General features: G+C 41.0%; 1 protein-coding gene across 1 annotated transcript in view; it reads right to left on the reverse strand.

The window, feature by feature from the left end:
* The window catches only part of Lama1 (laminin subunit alpha 1), a 150,274-nt gene that overhangs the window by 51,392 nt on the left and 82,034 nt on the right, over positions 1–16,848 (reverse strand). The window contains exons 18-30 of the mRNA XM_078030367.1: positions 16,582–16,665; positions 15,603–15,814; positions 12,972–13,078; positions 12,476–12,656; positions 11,710–11,846; positions 10,475–10,711; positions 9,271–9,414; positions 8,622–8,801; positions 7,122–7,307; positions 5,901–6,028; positions 5,143–5,263; positions 3,975–4,112; positions 44–165 (exon numbers count right to left, since the gene is read on the reverse strand). Coding sequence (XP_077886493.1) covers positions 44–165; positions 3,975–4,112; positions 5,143–5,263; positions 5,901–6,028; positions 7,122–7,307; positions 8,622–8,801; positions 9,271–9,414; positions 10,475–10,711; positions 11,710–11,846; positions 12,476–12,656; positions 12,972–13,078; positions 15,603–15,814; positions 16,582–16,665 — 1,977 coding nt within the window. The remainder of the gene's footprint in view (positions 1–43; positions 166–3,974; positions 4,113–5,142; positions 5,264–5,900; positions 6,029–7,121; positions 7,308–8,621; positions 8,802–9,270; positions 9,415–10,474; positions 10,712–11,709; positions 11,847–12,475; positions 12,657–12,971; positions 13,079–15,602; positions 15,815–16,581; positions 16,666–16,848) is intronic.

Raw genomic sequence — 16,848 nt, forward strand, 5'->3', positions numbered from 1 at the left:
ACTGTGGCTGAGCAGGTGTGCCGCACAGCACAGCAGAGCTCACCTGGAAGGGTAGGGGTGAGGACAGGTGCACGGAGAACAGTCCCGGGCGGAGCCAGTCACCTTTCCATAGTAGCCAGGAGCGCACACGTCACAGTGGTCACCAGCTGTATTATCATGGCAGTTCTGGAGTTCCATGTTTCAGAAGGAGAAGGAAACAATGGAAGATGGTTAAAAACCATCCTGATCGGGTGACAACCAAGTGCTACCTGTTTCACATCAGTTAGGCTTTGGTTGTGGTGGTTCTTGAATTTCTAAGGATGGGAGAGCATTTTTCTTCCTTTGTTTTAAATCCTGGAAATTTTTCCAGCTCTGTGGCTTTCATTCGTCATAAGACTGTATTCATCCAATAAAGCCTAGAAATTACTAGGACATTTTTTCCAAAGTAAAAAGAGACACAGGACCCCTAAAAGCAGCCAGCTTTCAGAATCTTGAAATGAGGATCTAAAATATACAGTGACCTAAAATAAAAATGATTGCAAGAACCAGCTGGGGTTCAATGATCGCAGGCAGGGAGTTAAAAGAGCAGAAGTGAACACACAGACGGTTTAGGAAACAGACCCTGAAGAAGAACTTATGGCCTCAGAGCACCACCAACAGATTCTTATAATAAGGAAAGGAAATTCCAGTTAGATTTTGTGTCTCCAGTTGACTATGGTCCTATTTTTTTTTTTTTTGGTAAAGAATGCATGATTTTTTAAGCTAAAAGAGCAGTGATTCTTGTTACTCTATTCCAATTTAGAATCTGCTTTTGCTCAATTTGACAGTGTTTACTGAGCTCCTGTAGAAAGGGTCTCATGTCTGATGCAGGTGAGATGGAAAGAATAGAAAAGAGGGAGTCCTTGAGCCAACTGGAGGACTGATTCCAAGAGAGGATGAAGAAAGAAAAATTTTAAGTGTTTGAAAAACTATTTTTAAACACCCTTTTTAAAAAAATCACCATTTTTCATTTTAAAGCCTTAATATTTCACCTGGTAAAAATCAATTTTTTCTTGGCTCCTCAGAGGAATCTCTTTTCAGAAATAAAATTTGTGACCTTCTCCTTAAAAAGTAAATTGCTAAATACTTGTTTTGCCCAAATAGTATAAAGCTGACATGGAATAAATATTAGGTGGGAAAAGAAGGCAGAAGTAGTTTCTCAGATTTTTCATTGTCAACATCAACTCCAACGTAAAAACTTTCCCTAACAAAGGCTACCTGATCTTCAAGACCCTAGAGAATCAAAGACAAGTCGCCCTAAAGAATAGGAGAGAAATAAGGATCTATTAATGAGAACTGAAATGGGAAATGTGAGATGCTGTGGGAGATGCAGAGATGCACCTGGCATTTTTGAGTGATGTAAAAAGATTTAGATGTGTCTCCTCAAAGTGGTTAGTGGAGAGGGGCTCCTCAGGTATCTCCCTGGTCCTTGGTCTCCCCTTTCCAGGCTCCACTTCTATCATTCACTTTTTTGATAACCAAAGGCCTACTGACATGAAGCAGCGGGGAAAATCCTACATATTGGATGATAAAATCAGATCCGTGGAGTTGATGCCCACACACATGGTTCAGAACCAGTGCTCAGGAGATTGCACTAAAGGGAAGTGGATTATTACATGAAACCACAAAAGAAATCTGACAAGGTAAAGAGTAAGGAGGAAAAGAAAGGTTCCCAGCTCAAAGAAAAAGAATGAATTGACCAGAGCTCTATCAGTTGGAAGAATATAAGGTCTTAGTGTGTCATCAACACAACCAGGCAGGCAAAACTCAGAGGCTATGCTGCAGAGACACTGCTCCTCAAGTTAGAAAGGGATGCTCCCCTCTCCCTTGGGTCCTGGTGAAAGGGGAAAGGCTCTGGGCACGATATTGAAGATGATGACACATGTGTCTCAGGATGGTGAATGGACCCACAGCCACACCATATGACCAGAGGTACACAAACAGAGGAGATATAACCTGGAGAGCTGAAGATTTGCGATCTTTGGTACACGAGAGAGGGATTGATGAAGTCGTTTTGCAAGTTCTTTGATAAGATAATGCCACTTTTCAAGATTCAATCAGAACTACTGGTTTATCTCAATGGCTCCAAAGAATATGTACATATTCTAAACTTAGAATCTGCATCCAGTTCTCTGACAGTAGGAATAGCCATTGTTGTGGACTGTACCATTCGACTTACAGATCCAAGTGAGATGATTTGTGATTTGCAGGTGGTCTCTTCAGAAACCACTGCCCTGGACAGCTATCGGCCACTATTTATCCCAGGGAGATTTTTGCCATGGTCTAAGGTGATCTTTTTCATAGTGGGTGAAGTGACTGCATTATTTATTTCTATTTTACAAATCAACAGATCAGCAGGTGATCGTATAACTGTGTTCTGGTAGACTTGGGCCAGCAGCAGCAGAGTAATAATCGAGTGTCCTAGGAATACCTAATCTTGTTAGCTGTATCATGGAAAGATAAAGCATCAAAGAACTGATCAACTTCTTTCTGTATGTGACCTCTCTCCCCATAATTGGCCAAGGAAACTTCCCAGCTAATTACATCTCACTCTATTTGTCTGAAATCAATTCTCTGTAAGTCTTTAAATGAGATCTTTCCATTTTCTCTATTAGGTTTTTGCTTTTGCCCGAGAGCATGAGCTGATTAGAGTGAACAAAAAATTTTAACATCGTTGGAGTTATCTGCATCTTCATTAAGTCCTTGTGTAATGGAAATAACTTTTATCCTTTCTTATATAATGGAGTCAGCAAAGGTTCACAGGTGTCTTTTTCATTGAGGAAAACCATGTAGAACTTCTTTGGCCAGTGGAAATTGCCTTTATTTATTTGCTTGCTTGCAGTACTGGGGTTAAACCCAGGGCCTCATGCATGCTAAGCAAGAGCTCTAGCACTGAGCTGCCTCCTCAGCCCTGGAAACCTCCTTTAAATTCTATACAAAGGACACTTCTGATCAGAGGAGGACAACAATCGAGTGCGGCTGAAGGCTAGGAGGGATGCACAGCTCTAATGCCTGTTTGGTTCCTTACGTCTTCTTGTGGTCAGGCCATACCCTGGATCTCTAGGGTTTGGAGGGAGGTCTTTCTTGGTGGGCAGTTCACTTCCCTTATTTAAGGATATTCTAACCAGAGAAAGTCAGTTTTAGCACAGTTCATACAAGTCACTGATGTTTCCCATAGGAATTACTGTGAGAGATGAGATTTCAGGAGTAGGGAACAAATACCAGATTATTTTATGTTATCAGTGAGTCCTGGTTGGCCTATGCAAAATCAGACAGAAAATTTGCCCTCAGTCAGGGCCACAAAACTTGTGTCGGGGTCACTTTGTCATTTGCAATGGTCAGAGTTCTCTTCATGTCTCCAAGATCAATCTTGGTCTAGGGGAAGGTGACCAAGAAGCAAAAGTGTACTAAGACATGAATAATTCATTGTATTATCAACCCCCAATAGAACGTGCATTTTTAAAGATGCAAGCAGAGGGCGCTACTTTACCCAGAGAAACACTGTCAACACAGGCACTAACTTATTTTAAAATCTATGACATAAAGTTCTCATCCACTTTGATGATGGTTACTAGAACTGCATATAAAAACTGACACGTTTGGTAGAGTTGTGCCTTGCATGCACAAAGCCCTGGGTTCAATCCTTAGCAACACACACACAAACACACACACACACAGGCACACACATACACAAAAACCAAAGCCTAACACATTTAACTAACTCCCTATTGATGCCCATGAACAAATTCATTGAGGGAGAAAGATTTATAAAAGAATTTCTACTGGCACTGTCAGATCACCGAGTTAAGCCCTTCTGAAGGAAATACATGTTGTATTTAGGTAAATTTAACCTCTCACTGAATCAAGGAACTGGTATGACTACAGAGCAGGAATTTAAATACCCAGTGCCTGTGCTAGTTCTAAATTTTAGGCAAACACCCACAAAACAAGCATACCAGGCACTTCCCAGTTTCGGGGTCACAAGTCTCACTGTGGTTATTGCAGTTGCAGGGCACACAAGGAGCAAGCAGGGGGCGGGGTCCCCTGCCGCTGCCTTCTGGAAGCTTCCCTCTGTAGTACCCAGGGGCACAGTCCTGAAGGAATACAAAAGGGCAGGGGGAAGAAAAAACAATCTGATTAAAAATTGGGCAAAGGACTTAAACACATTTCTCCAGTGAAGACACACAAGTGGCCCACAAGCACATAAAACATTTAACATCCCTGTCGTGAGGGAAATGTAAATCAAAACCACCGAAACACCATCTCACACCCATTAGGGTGCCTCCTATTAAAATAACAGAAAAGAACAAGTGTTGGTGAGGATGTGAAGAAATTGCAACCCTTGTGCTTCACTGGAGGGAATACAACATGGTGCAGCTGCTGTACAAAACGGTATGGAGGTTCCTTCAAAACCAAAATCCCATATGATCTGGCCATTCCACTTCTGGCCATGTATGCAAAAGAACTGAATGCAGGAACTTAAAGAGATATCTGTACACCCCTTTTCACAGCAGTATTGTTTATGATAGCCAAAAGAAGGAAAAAACCCAAATGCCCATAGAAGACTTAGTAGCTAAAATAAGTATAGCCATACAGTGGAGTAGCAATCAGCCTTAAAAAGGAAAGAAATTCTGACACAGGCTAGAGTATGGATGAACCTGGAGGACATTCTGCAAAGTAAAATGAGCCAGCCATAAAAATTTAAACACTGTACAATTCCACTTATATGGGGAAACCTATAGTGCTCAAGTTCATGGAGACAGAAAGTAGAATGGTGGCAATAGGGGTGGGGAGAGGGTATGGGTGGTTGTTGAATGGGTGCAGGGTTCCAGATGTGCAATATGAAAAGTGTTCTGGACATTGGTTAAACCAATGTACTTAACACTATTGTTCATGGATTACTGTGCATGTACTTAACACTACTGATCTCTGTCTATACTTAAGAACGGTTAAGATGGTAAATCTGATGCAATATAGGTTGGAACAGAATTTAGAAAAAAATTTTAATTCAAGAAAAAAATGATCATCATGAATATACATGAGTTCTTTTTCACATTTCCAGTTGCTGTAAACAAGCACAATTCAATTCAAAACCAGGGAACAGCTTTCAATTGGTCTCCCTACCTGACATGAGAATCCAGCTGTGCCCGGGGGACAGAGACAATTCTCTAACAGGGAAGCCACCTCTCCCTCAGGGTGCAGCTCTGTAGCCTTTGTGCCAACCTCCATTGAAATGTTTGAGATTCTGTGCAACCGGTGTGAAGAAGAGAGAGAGAGGAGATGTTAACACTTGAAAAACTTCCTAGAAGCACTGAATGTGACTTAACATTTGCATATATATTAAACCAACGATTTCCTCCCAGTTTGAAGTAGTTCCTTCTCATGATTATAAATAAAACGCCTTAAAGTGCAACAGCAATTTCCTCACACAGCAAAGACCCTCAGCCAACATTGTAGAACTTGAATATAATGTGACAGAAAGTGTACTTGAAAGACAACTTAAGTACTGGTTTGGCAAGACTTAATGGGTTTCTTACAGGCTAACATATTAAATGAGTAGGTGACGATATTCTTTATACATTGTCAGAAGAAATGGGTACTGCAGCATTCAAGGGCAGAAAGTAGTACTTTTTTTTTTTCATTTCATCTTCATCTAAGATTCCTCCATGATGCGCTTATATTTTATATATACATAGCATGGCCTGTAGATAATTTGTAATTCACACATCCTATTCCACAAGGATATCAATATTTAGCAAAGTTTGAATAAGGAACAGAGATACATATATTAATAATATATGTAGTGGGAGTAAGGTGAGTCCAATGCTTTCAGTTCAACATCAAATCAAAAAACGTTTGAAGTTCTAGAAGCTTCTGTGTACCTGCTTTGCTGTAGTCCTTGACCATAGGATGCCTTGATGAGGATATACTCAATATTGCTAAGAATGGACATAAAATCCGAATGTGTGACTGGTTTTCCAGAAACAGAGTTAAAATATTTCCAAAAGTTCTGTGGACAAGAATAGATTCAATTAAATGAAGAGTATAAATTCTCACAGGCAAATGACCTTATAGAGAAAATATAAATTTGATAAATTTCTTTATAAATGAGCTCTCTTCTGGGCATGTCATTAAATTTAATTGACAAAGATCTATAACCTCCACCAGGGCAGGCGTAGTGGCAGTATTTTCAATAGACAGACATCACCAAAGATAGTGCTGGGCACACGGTGAAAGTTCAATGAACATGTGCTGGAGGAATAAAGAGACACTACCTGAATTCTAGTAAAGTCCAAAGATTTCTATACCATCATAACTATGCATATGGAAGTCAGTGCACCAAGATAAAGGATTTAAGGTGCAATTCTCACTAAATTAATAGAAATACAGTAAATACCCCTTTATCCCTAGGGGCTTGTTGCAAGAATCACCCAGTGAAGATTGGATACCTCATGTCGTACTGAATCCCATACATACTATGTTTTTTCCTGTACACACACACCTAGGACAATGTTCAATTTACAAATTATGCACAGAGATTAACATCAACAATAATAAAATAATACAGTTATAACAATATATTGTAATAAAATTGCCAGAATCACTACTTTGTGCTTTGGGGTTGTTATTAAGTACAATAAGAGTCAAGTGAACACAATCAGTGATACTGTGACAGTTGGTCTGGCAACCTAGATAGTTTCTAAGTGACTAATGGGCAGGTAGCATACACAGTGTGGACACACTGACCTACAAGATGAGTCACATCCTGGGCAGGACAGAGCAGGGATGGTGTGAGATTATGTTATGCTACCCCTAAAACTGTGCGATTTATACTTAGGAACTGTTTATTTCTGGAATTTTCCATCTAGTATTTCTGTAGCTCAGTTAACCATGGGTAAAGGAAAATGTGGGACAAACAAAGACTTACTGCATCTTTTCTGAGGGTATAAAATTGGAATAGTTTTTAGAAGTCTGGCTAAACCCATGGGAAGTTTAATACCAAGGTCTTATTTTTCATTTTCTCGTTAGTAACTTCAAGTTTTCATTAGACATATAGCAAAGATCACACCTTGAAGGAACATATATTAAAAGATTGTAGTCACCTCTTTCATTTCCACTTCCTGGTCCTGTCTCACACCATTCTCTGGTGCTGGTGCATCCATGTAAATGACTTGCTTTCTGGTTCGACCTCCTTTGATGAGAATTTGAGGCTCATAATTGGAGGTGCCGATGCCATCAGAGGAATAGAAGGCCATGGTGTACTTTAGTTTGCCACCATATGCCAGGAGCTATTGAATAACAAATTATTGTTTATCCTTCTGATTGCAGCCTTAGTTTAAAACATTTTGTTGTAAATCTGCCACCATATGAAAGAAATATTGCATCTTAAAAATATATTTCACATATGAAATGTCTTGTCTGGAATTTGTTAAATTCTAATTCTACTCAATTATAGGTTGTTTAGTTCTACTTGATGATTCCAACAAAGTGGACTCCAAAATAAATCAGTGCAATAACAATTCTAATTATTTTCAAGCTCCCTTGTATTAAAAATGATCTCTACAGAAGCAGTGAATATATATTTGCAAATATTAAAGGTCAGGATGAATTTGCACATAGACTGTAATGTTTAGATAAGCCAAAAAAATGCAAACAATGTCTTTCATAACTATTTTATATGGATTTTCCCCCCAAAATGAGTGATGATGTCTTGAGAAGGGCTTCTTGGAGCATGAAAGGTACCCAGACTGGTATTGAGCTGATATTTGTAAATACATTAATATATGACTGTTGAAGGACTGCTTAAGCAAACAGTAAAATAAAATGATTTAAACATTAATAGACTTGAAAAGTCCCTATTTGTGGGGACTTTTGTGAACGATTAACACCTCTTATCTCCTCTTAGAAAAGGGATTTAATAATCACATCTTTTATTTTTAAATACTTTTTTAGTTGTTGATGGACCTTTATTTTATTTATTTATATGCAGTGCTGAGAATCAAACCCAGTGCCTCACATGTGCTAGGGGTGCTCTACCACTGAGCCACAGTTCCAGCCCAGTAATCCCATCTTTTAATGACAGACCTGTGCAGACTACTGTGATTCTGAATTGTTTTTTTTTCTTTTAAATAAATGACAGCGGAATGCAATACAATTCTTATTACACATATACAGCACAATTTTTCATATCTCTGGTTATATATAAAGTATGTTGACACCAACTCGTGTCTTCGTACACGTACGTTGGATGATGATGTCCATCACATTCCACCATCCCTGCTAACCCCCTGTCCCCTCCCTTTCGCTCTTACCCCTCTGCCCTATCTAGAATTCATCTATTCCTCCCATGCTCCCTCTCCCTACCCACTATGAATCAGCCTCTTTATATCAGAGAAAACATTCTACACAATGGAATATTACACAGCAATAAAAGAGAATAAAAGCATGGCATTTGCAGGTAAATGGATGGTGTTGGAGAAGAAAATGCTAAGTGAAGTTAGCCAATCCCCCCAAAAACAAATGCCGGATGTGATTTTGAATTGTATCCATAACCCCCACCTCAGGGAGAGGGGCACCAATTCTAGGTTGGGTGGGTGCCTTACCTGGTCTCCCTGGAACTGTTCTGGCAGCCTCCAGTAAAATGGCTCCCCATGGACATGCTGACGGACAGTGGTGGCATCCAGCAAGATGTCGGGGGCCTGGTAGTACACCCCCTCACTGGTGCCCTTCAGGTTGCTCTGAGAGACCACACGCAGAAGAGGCTGTTTGGAGTCCAGCGTCACCTAGTCATGGAAAGAAGAAAATGTACTTCAGATGGTGAATCAAGTGCTCAGGTGTGATCTGTCAGATGCCACCCCTGCCTCTCCGGCAGAACAGCTTCACGATTAAAACAGGAACAGTGCGGGCTTTTCCTTTCAACAAAACATCTGGATTAAAAATGAAACTGCAAGGGACTTAAGTTACTGTATATAGGGGTCGAGCTATTGCTACCCTCGGGCAATGTTCAATCACACGAAGGAGACTGTTGGGATTACTACCTTCTCTCCACATGGAGTTTGACAGATCAGCTAAGGTGCAACTCTGAAAGCTCCATCTGTTTCCCTGGACAGCAGAAGGGGAGCTCTGACTCCTATACTAACCCAAATTAGCATCCCAGAATTCTGATGTCATAAGGGGCAAAACTTAACGACAGTGAGTTTTGAGTGTCTCCTTGACCCCTGCCCAGCTCCCACATCTCTCAGTGTGACTTACCCGGGTCCTCACGTATCCCTCCAACTCCGAGCAGAGGTGCGACAGCCCAAAGCAGAAGCAGGGGCTGCATCCCAGAGGGTTGTCTGCACGCAGGGCAAAGGTGCCAACTCGACACTTGCTGCATTGGAGGCCAAACACGTTTTCCTAAAGGGAACAGACAGTGGACTTATTAATGCCTGAAAAGAGGAAATATGGTTTCTGCACACACAAATAAAACACAAAAATAATCTTAGATCCACAAGCATCACTGAACTTGCTGCTTTCTCAGGCGAGGTACCTAATTGACCTCGGTAGGCCCAATTCTCACAAAGACTCAGTGATTCCCAAACACAGCTGATGTTCAGAATTATCATGGAAGACTTTGAGAACACAGAGTCTCTGATGAGCATCTCCTGGGATGCTTTAGAACCCACCCTGGGACCCCAGGTGATTCTGGGAGCCTGACTGGGTGATTGCTAAGGCACATCCCTGCTGTTCTGATCATCTATAATGAGAACACTTGTCTTAAGATGTGGCAAGGCCAATACTGATGCTCCCCTGATTCCCACGATGTGGTATATGACATTCCCCTTCGTCATCTTCAGAATTAGCATCCCAGAATTCTGATGTCATAAGGGCAAAAGTTTTGAGTGTCTCATTGACCCTTGCCCAACTCCCACATCTCTGTGTGGGAGTTGATCCTTTACCTCTTTCATTTCACCTCCTTGTATAAGGACCTGACAAGGGCTTCCTAGTAACAAAGCACTTTGGGAAAACCAAGGGACACACACAAGATCAAAAATGGCATTGAAGTCTTCAGACTTTACAACACGCATAAATTTCCTTTAGTCTGACCGGCACACACGAGAACATGAATATGACTTCACAGCTATAGTATCACAAATCTTCTCAAAACCTGTTAGCTATTTTGTCTGTATATTCAAGATAGACTGGCCACTCAGCCCACTGGAACATGTGTGAGGAAACTAATTGTTTTTCAAAGTGGTCCCATCACTTGATGCTTGTAATAAATGGCAGAAGTTCTATTTTGATAATTTTCCATCATTTTTAGAAAAACATATGTAGACTTAAAACTCAGATATAGAAAGACAGTAAAACCATTAGAGGAAGTGTTTAAAATCTAGCTGCTTATTTATACAGTCTAACACCTAAGAGTCATACTGATGAGGGGGGAGGAAGGAAGTGGAGGGTGGATGGCAAATACCTTGCAAGAACAGGTGCCGGTTTTCTCTGCACAGCTACAGAGACCCTGTTCCAGGTCACAGGTGTCCACCAGTGTCCCCCTCAGGTCGCAGTCACAGGGAACACAGTCAGGAAAGTCTCTGTAACCCAAGGAACACTGATCGCACCTCTTCCCACCAAATTCCTGCTTGCATTGGCAGTGACCAGAAAGCATGTCACACTGGGGATTGGCTGACCCCTCATGACTGCAATTGCAGGCCTGAGAGAGAGAGAGAGAGAGAGAGAGAGAGATGAAAATTAACTAAAGAGGCAGATTTTATGTTATAAAATATACATTTAAAAAATACATAAGATACACATATGTTATTCAATACATATATTTGGATTTTTAAAAATATCAAATATATGAAAATTATATAAATGAATTGATCTCTCTCACTAGTGCTCTATGGAGCCACTTTGCCATCTGCTAAAAGGCGAAAGGGACTGTATTGTAGGATTATTTATCCATTTTTTTTTTTTTTTGAGACAGGGTCTTGCTAAAAGTTAAGTAGGGCCTGGCTAAATTGCTGAAGCTTTGAACTTGCGATCCTCCTGTCTCAGCCTCCGGAGTAGCTGGGATTACAGGCATGTGCCACGGTGCCTGGATTCCTTTGTGCATCTTAATGACACTTGCACACTAGGCCAAAACTGAACTAAAATTAAATCCGATAGGTTCCAAACAATCTAGCAAAGTTATTTTAGAGGTTGAGTAATTTTCCCATTGTCAAAACAAATTATCCCCAAATCTAACCAAGGGAAGTTACTCATGGAAAACCAGAGCTCTCAAAGATTGGACATAATCCCCCAATAAACTGATTTATGACTTTCTCTTGGAAAATTGTATACATTGAAGAATATATTTAAAGGGCACTAAAAACATTTTGGGATTTTTTCTAGCCATCAATTTTGCAACTGGGCTCCTGCAGAAAACCCCACATAAGGGATTTGAAGAGTGTTGCATTCTCCACATTTATTCCAATAATCTGTGCTAATTTTTTCTTATTTATTTAAGACAGGTCTCATTATGTTACCCAGACTGGCCTTGAACTCCTGAACTCAAGAGATCTTCCCATCTCAGCCTCTCAAGTAGCTGGGACAACATGAGCACAGCTGCACTGAGTTATTATATCAACCAAATAAATAAAAGAGATGGAACAAAACTTGCCATAGCCTAGGGACTCTCAGGTAAGAAAATGCAAATATGTCTGCACCCACCTGGCACCCATGCTCCGGGTCCAAACCCCAGTATCCTTCCTCACATTTTTCACATTCCAGACCCCAAGTATGAGGAGGGCAGATGCACTTTCCAGATTCAGGGTCACAATTATTCTGAGTATGAGCACAGTCACAGGCTGAAATAAAGACAAACATCATTACGGTCTGGATGATCGATGGAACTAAAGGGGTAGGAGTTGATTTTACAAGTTATGTCCCTTTTATTAATAATCTGAATAATTCTTCTAGTTTCTAAAAGACCTCATGATTTCAGAGACTTCTCCTCTCCATGTCTCATGCAGGTTCCTCTAGGTCAGGAGATGCTTTTGGACAAAAGGTCACAGGACAGAGTACGAAAAATAGGGAAAAGCCTAAAAAAGACCTCAGTGGGTGGAAGAACAAATAGACCTAATGTAATTGAGCATTTATTATGTGCCAAATTCCACGTCAAGGACTTTGTACACAACTATTATAAAAACTATTTGGTTTAGATGACAATTAGCCTCTCCAGTTTACAGATGAGGAAACTAAGGCTAAGGGAAATTAAGTAATTCATCCAAGCTCACATAATTAGTAGGCAGCAGAGCCCAAACCAAACTTCAAGCTTATATATAGAGAGAGATCAGAAACAGAAAAAAAAAAAGCATGAAAACCTGTATGTGTAAAGAAGAGAAAAAATAAAGAAATGTCACAAAAATTAGTCCAAAGTAAAGGAAGGTGCCAAGGAGTCACTGTAAAGTCTCAAACAAGAAATTCAAGAGCTTACGTGTGCAGCCACCATCCTGGTAGGCATAGAAGCCATGTGAACACCTGTCGCACCTTTTCCCAGTCACACCTGGAATGCAGTAACACTGTCCTTCCTCTGTGCATTCGTCCGACATGGAGCCTGCCGGGCTGCAGTTACAGGGTAAGCAGCCAAGTCCTGTGTCCAGCCCATAATAGCCTGGCTACGTCACAAAAGGGGAAGAATCACACAAGCCAATCCATGGTTTAGTAAGCCAATATACACTCTAGAAGGGTTTCCAAATCACACACAGGCTGCTCCATAGGACCATAAAGTATTCATGACTTGATTCTACTCCTCTGCACAGTGGATACATGCCCTCTAGATAGTGAGGTACAGGATGGGCCAGCCATGCCTAGGGCTTGAGCTCTTTTCCAACTACCATGAATTCAATTGTTCCTTTGAACCCAGGTCAAGGTGTCAATTGCATATCACTGACCAATACTTGAATTGCATGCAGTGAGCATAAACATCTTACCAGGCACTGGTCACACTGCTGTCCGATCACGTGGGGTTTGCAGTCACAGAGTCCAGTCTCAAGATGGCACACATCAGAAAGGGAACCTTTCTCATGGCAATCACAGGCTAACACATACACACACATGACATATTAATGGTCATTTAATGGTTATAGTCATAGTCAGTTCCTTCAATGTCTAAAGGAAAAAATGTTAAACACTCAACGTACCCAATCGTGAAGCTAAACAAATGAACATATATAATGTATGCATGACAAGACATATGTACGTTATTCTGTGATTAATAAAATTTTAGCATTTTTTTGTAGAGTAAACCAAAACAGTTTTAGTGGAAAGAACTATAGAATATTCAAGCCATTCAGTAATAACAGATAATAATACTGAAGCTATTCAGATAATAATTAGCAAACTACCTTGAACCATCTCATGAGTCTGCCATGTAATTTTTGAACAAGGTATTAATATATGTCAGCAAATTTTTATTAAAACATGCAATAGAGACATCAATCAATTTAGCCATCTACCCTCATTGCAATCATACACATATGTAATATTTTAAAGCTCAGTTAAAGCAATCTAAATAGCATATATATTAATATGTTTCATAATTTAACGAAGCATTCCCTGTTGTAAAATCTTGAGTCATTTGTAGTTTCATGATAGAATTTCAGTTCTATCTGGTTACACCATTCACATTTAGAGTTATGAATTCCCTCAGCTATTCAAAGTGATGGTATTTAACAGGTCCAAAAAATGTTTAATTTATAATTTATAAGGCAAGCAGTAATATATATTTCATACTACTTAATTTTCATAGTATTTAATATGTTCCCTGACAAAAATATTCAAGGCACTATTTATGAATGTTTGCCTCTGAAAATCTACATCTGTCCATATGACACAGGTCGAACATCCCTAATCTGAAAATCTGAAATGCTCCAAAATCCAAACATTTTTGAGCAACAGCATGATGCCACAAGTGGAAGATTCCACACCTGACCTCATATACTTAGTCACTATCAAAAGACAGGCACACTAAAAGTGGTGCACAAAATTGCCTTCAGCCTGGGCACTTCAGGTGCATATGGAAAGTAAATGAATTTCATGTTTAAACTTGGGTCCCCTTCCCAGGACATTTGTGATGTGTATGCATATTCTGAAATCCGAAAAAAAAATCATAATCTGAACAAATCTGGGCTTGCATCTCAGATAAGGGACAATCAAGGAAAACTTGAAGGGTAACTGAAAGCCCAGGCACAGTGTGAGGCAGCGTGCAGCAGCAGGGGGGGAGGCACTGGAACTTGGGGATGGCCAGAGAAAAGCACTGGAATCGGCCTCCATAAGTGAAGACCACTGCCTTGCTCACGCAGAGATGCCTCTCTCTGGCCCTCCATTTTCCCTGGTGTAAGTGGGCTAATACTGTAGGAGCCCAGCGAAATGCCGGGACCTCACTCACTACTGCCCTTCAGGGACCTTCTGCTGTGTCCTTGAATATTCCACTAACTTCTCAGCACACATTCATCTGTCTCCCACCAAATACAAGACACATGTGCACACACACCCTCCCTCTTACCTCTCACCTGAGGGGGCATCTCCCAGCATCCCTATTGTCTTTCCTTCCCCTTAGCACATCTGTCCACCCAAACTCTTGCTTTGTGTCCTCCTGGCCCCGAGTCTGCTAAAGCTCTGCTTCCTAAACTCTCTAGAGATGTCCCAGGTGCTAAATTCAGCAAGCAAATTTCAATCCTCATCTCACTGGATCTTTCTGCAGAATGTGACCCATTGAAGTCTCTCTCCCTGTAATTCCAATTAAAGTGGCCACACTGTTGAAGTGGGATGGGCCCCAGGGCTGTGAAACATTTTCCATCTTTTAATGGATGCCTGTGAAATATTTTTTTTTCTGTATCACTAGCACCCTCTTGTGTCTCCATATTGCAATATCAGAGCAAGAGAAGGATTTACATAAAATTATCAAAATTAATAACTGCCATTTGTATTCATTCACTCCTTAAAGACTGTGCCAAAGGGGAGGAAAAAACTTCAGAGGGTTTAATTGGTGCTAGAGCTAGGTCGTCTCAGGTAAATGAAAAATCAACCTTCAGTGTGAGGTTCAACAAGATTCACAACATCAAGGCTCTAAGCAGAACTCAGCAAAGCAATCTGAGGGTCAGGTAGTTTATGTACAGACCACCAAGCTGTGCCAACATCATGTGTTAGCAATTTCAGGCTTAAGAGCCTCACCATTTATCACTCTATGTCTTGAAATTCTACCTGCTTCATGTATCCCCATGGTCCTCCACATCCGTGATTGCTTTGGAAATCACCCTTCTTTCCTTTCAATTACTGCAAACAGAGCTGCACTTTGGAAAGCAAACCCTTCTCCTTGAAGGGTGCAAGCTTTCCAGGACACTGACCCTCATGGACAGCAACTGATCAAGCCAATGGAGAGAAGAGAGGGAAGAAATCGGTTGCCAGTCTATCGTTGTTCAACCAGAGACCCAGCATGAAAACAAGCACCATTCAAGATAAGGTCACCTCATGGGCTGATCCCTTTCTGTCACATGTATGTAGATGGATGGGGATTCATAGGTGATAAACAATGACCCTGAACTCATAGCCCATGCACTCACCTTGGCAATTTTTGGCAGTCACAGCATCCCCGTAGAACCCATCTGCACACCTTTCGCAGTGAGGGCCGTCGGTGTTTCCCACACACTTCAGGCATTCCCCGGTGACAGAGTCACAGTGGCCAGGCTCAGAGGGGTTGACATTACCATTGCAGTCACACAGCACACAGGATTCCCCGGGTACTGTTGGGTTTCCATAGTAACCATCAGCGCATCTGGATCCAAGACGAGAAACAGGATCAAATAAATGCAATTACTCAAGATGCCACCCCACTCTTCAGGGACTTTCTGAATGGCTAATCAATCAGACTGGCTCTTTCCCCTGAGATTTACTGTGGAAATAATGTGACTCCGCATTCAGAAAGTTACAGATTGTCTTCACCCATGGTGATGAACGGGAGCACGTCCAAAAGGGGGCATAAATCCAGTGGGCGTGCACCATCTCCAGGGCCAACTCCAATCCACCAGGGCCAATGCGGATGCCACTCAGCTCTGGATGGGCTGAGCCAGAGTTGGGCACTCAGACTTAACCCATGGGAAAAAACACTGGCTTTCAGGCACCAGAAGGCCAACTATTAAATCAAACCACCTAATGCCTTTACTATTATCTGGATATTCAAATATGGGGACTGTGAGTCCTGGCTCCTGGCTGTTTCTTATTGTTCTTGGTGTGAACTCAGATGAACTCCAGGAGGTGGAACACTGTCCTCTAAAAACTCCCAGCAAGTCTCAACATTCATGTTCTTAACAGATACACCGGGTTTTCTCTATGATTCTATGAAATAATCATCATACATGAATACTCCAAAACCACACCTAACTACATATTTAAAAACAATTCGATCTTTAACACATTATGCACACAAAATGAATATGGAGAGTTATTATGTGCCGATTGAAATTTAAAAAATAAAAGTTAAAAATAAGCACAAAAAATTTACATTGAATTTAGAAAATAATATGAGTGCTGGACACAGAGTACCTCTCACACCAAGCTCCTGAGTAACCCGGAGCACACTGGTCACAGATGACTTCGTCTCCTTCGAGATGGCAGGTGGGACTGAAACTGTTAAAATGTTAGAAATGAATGCAATTTTTCCAGTGGATGTTGCCAGTTACCGGAATATTTATGATACTGATTTTTCACGACTTCTGTCCTTACAAACTTTCAACATGTTCTCAGTCCTCAGCCTAGAACTCAGGGCCTCTGCCACCCAGCCCACCCTGTGGGCCTCCTCTGCCCTCCTCC

The sequence above is a fragment of the Ictidomys tridecemlineatus genome, chromosome 13, assembly GCF_052094955.1.
Source record: "Ictidomys tridecemlineatus isolate mIctTri1 chromosome 13, mIctTri1.hap1, whole genome shotgun sequence".
NCBI lineage: Eukaryota > Metazoa > Chordata > Mammalia > Rodentia > Sciuridae > Ictidomys > Ictidomys tridecemlineatus.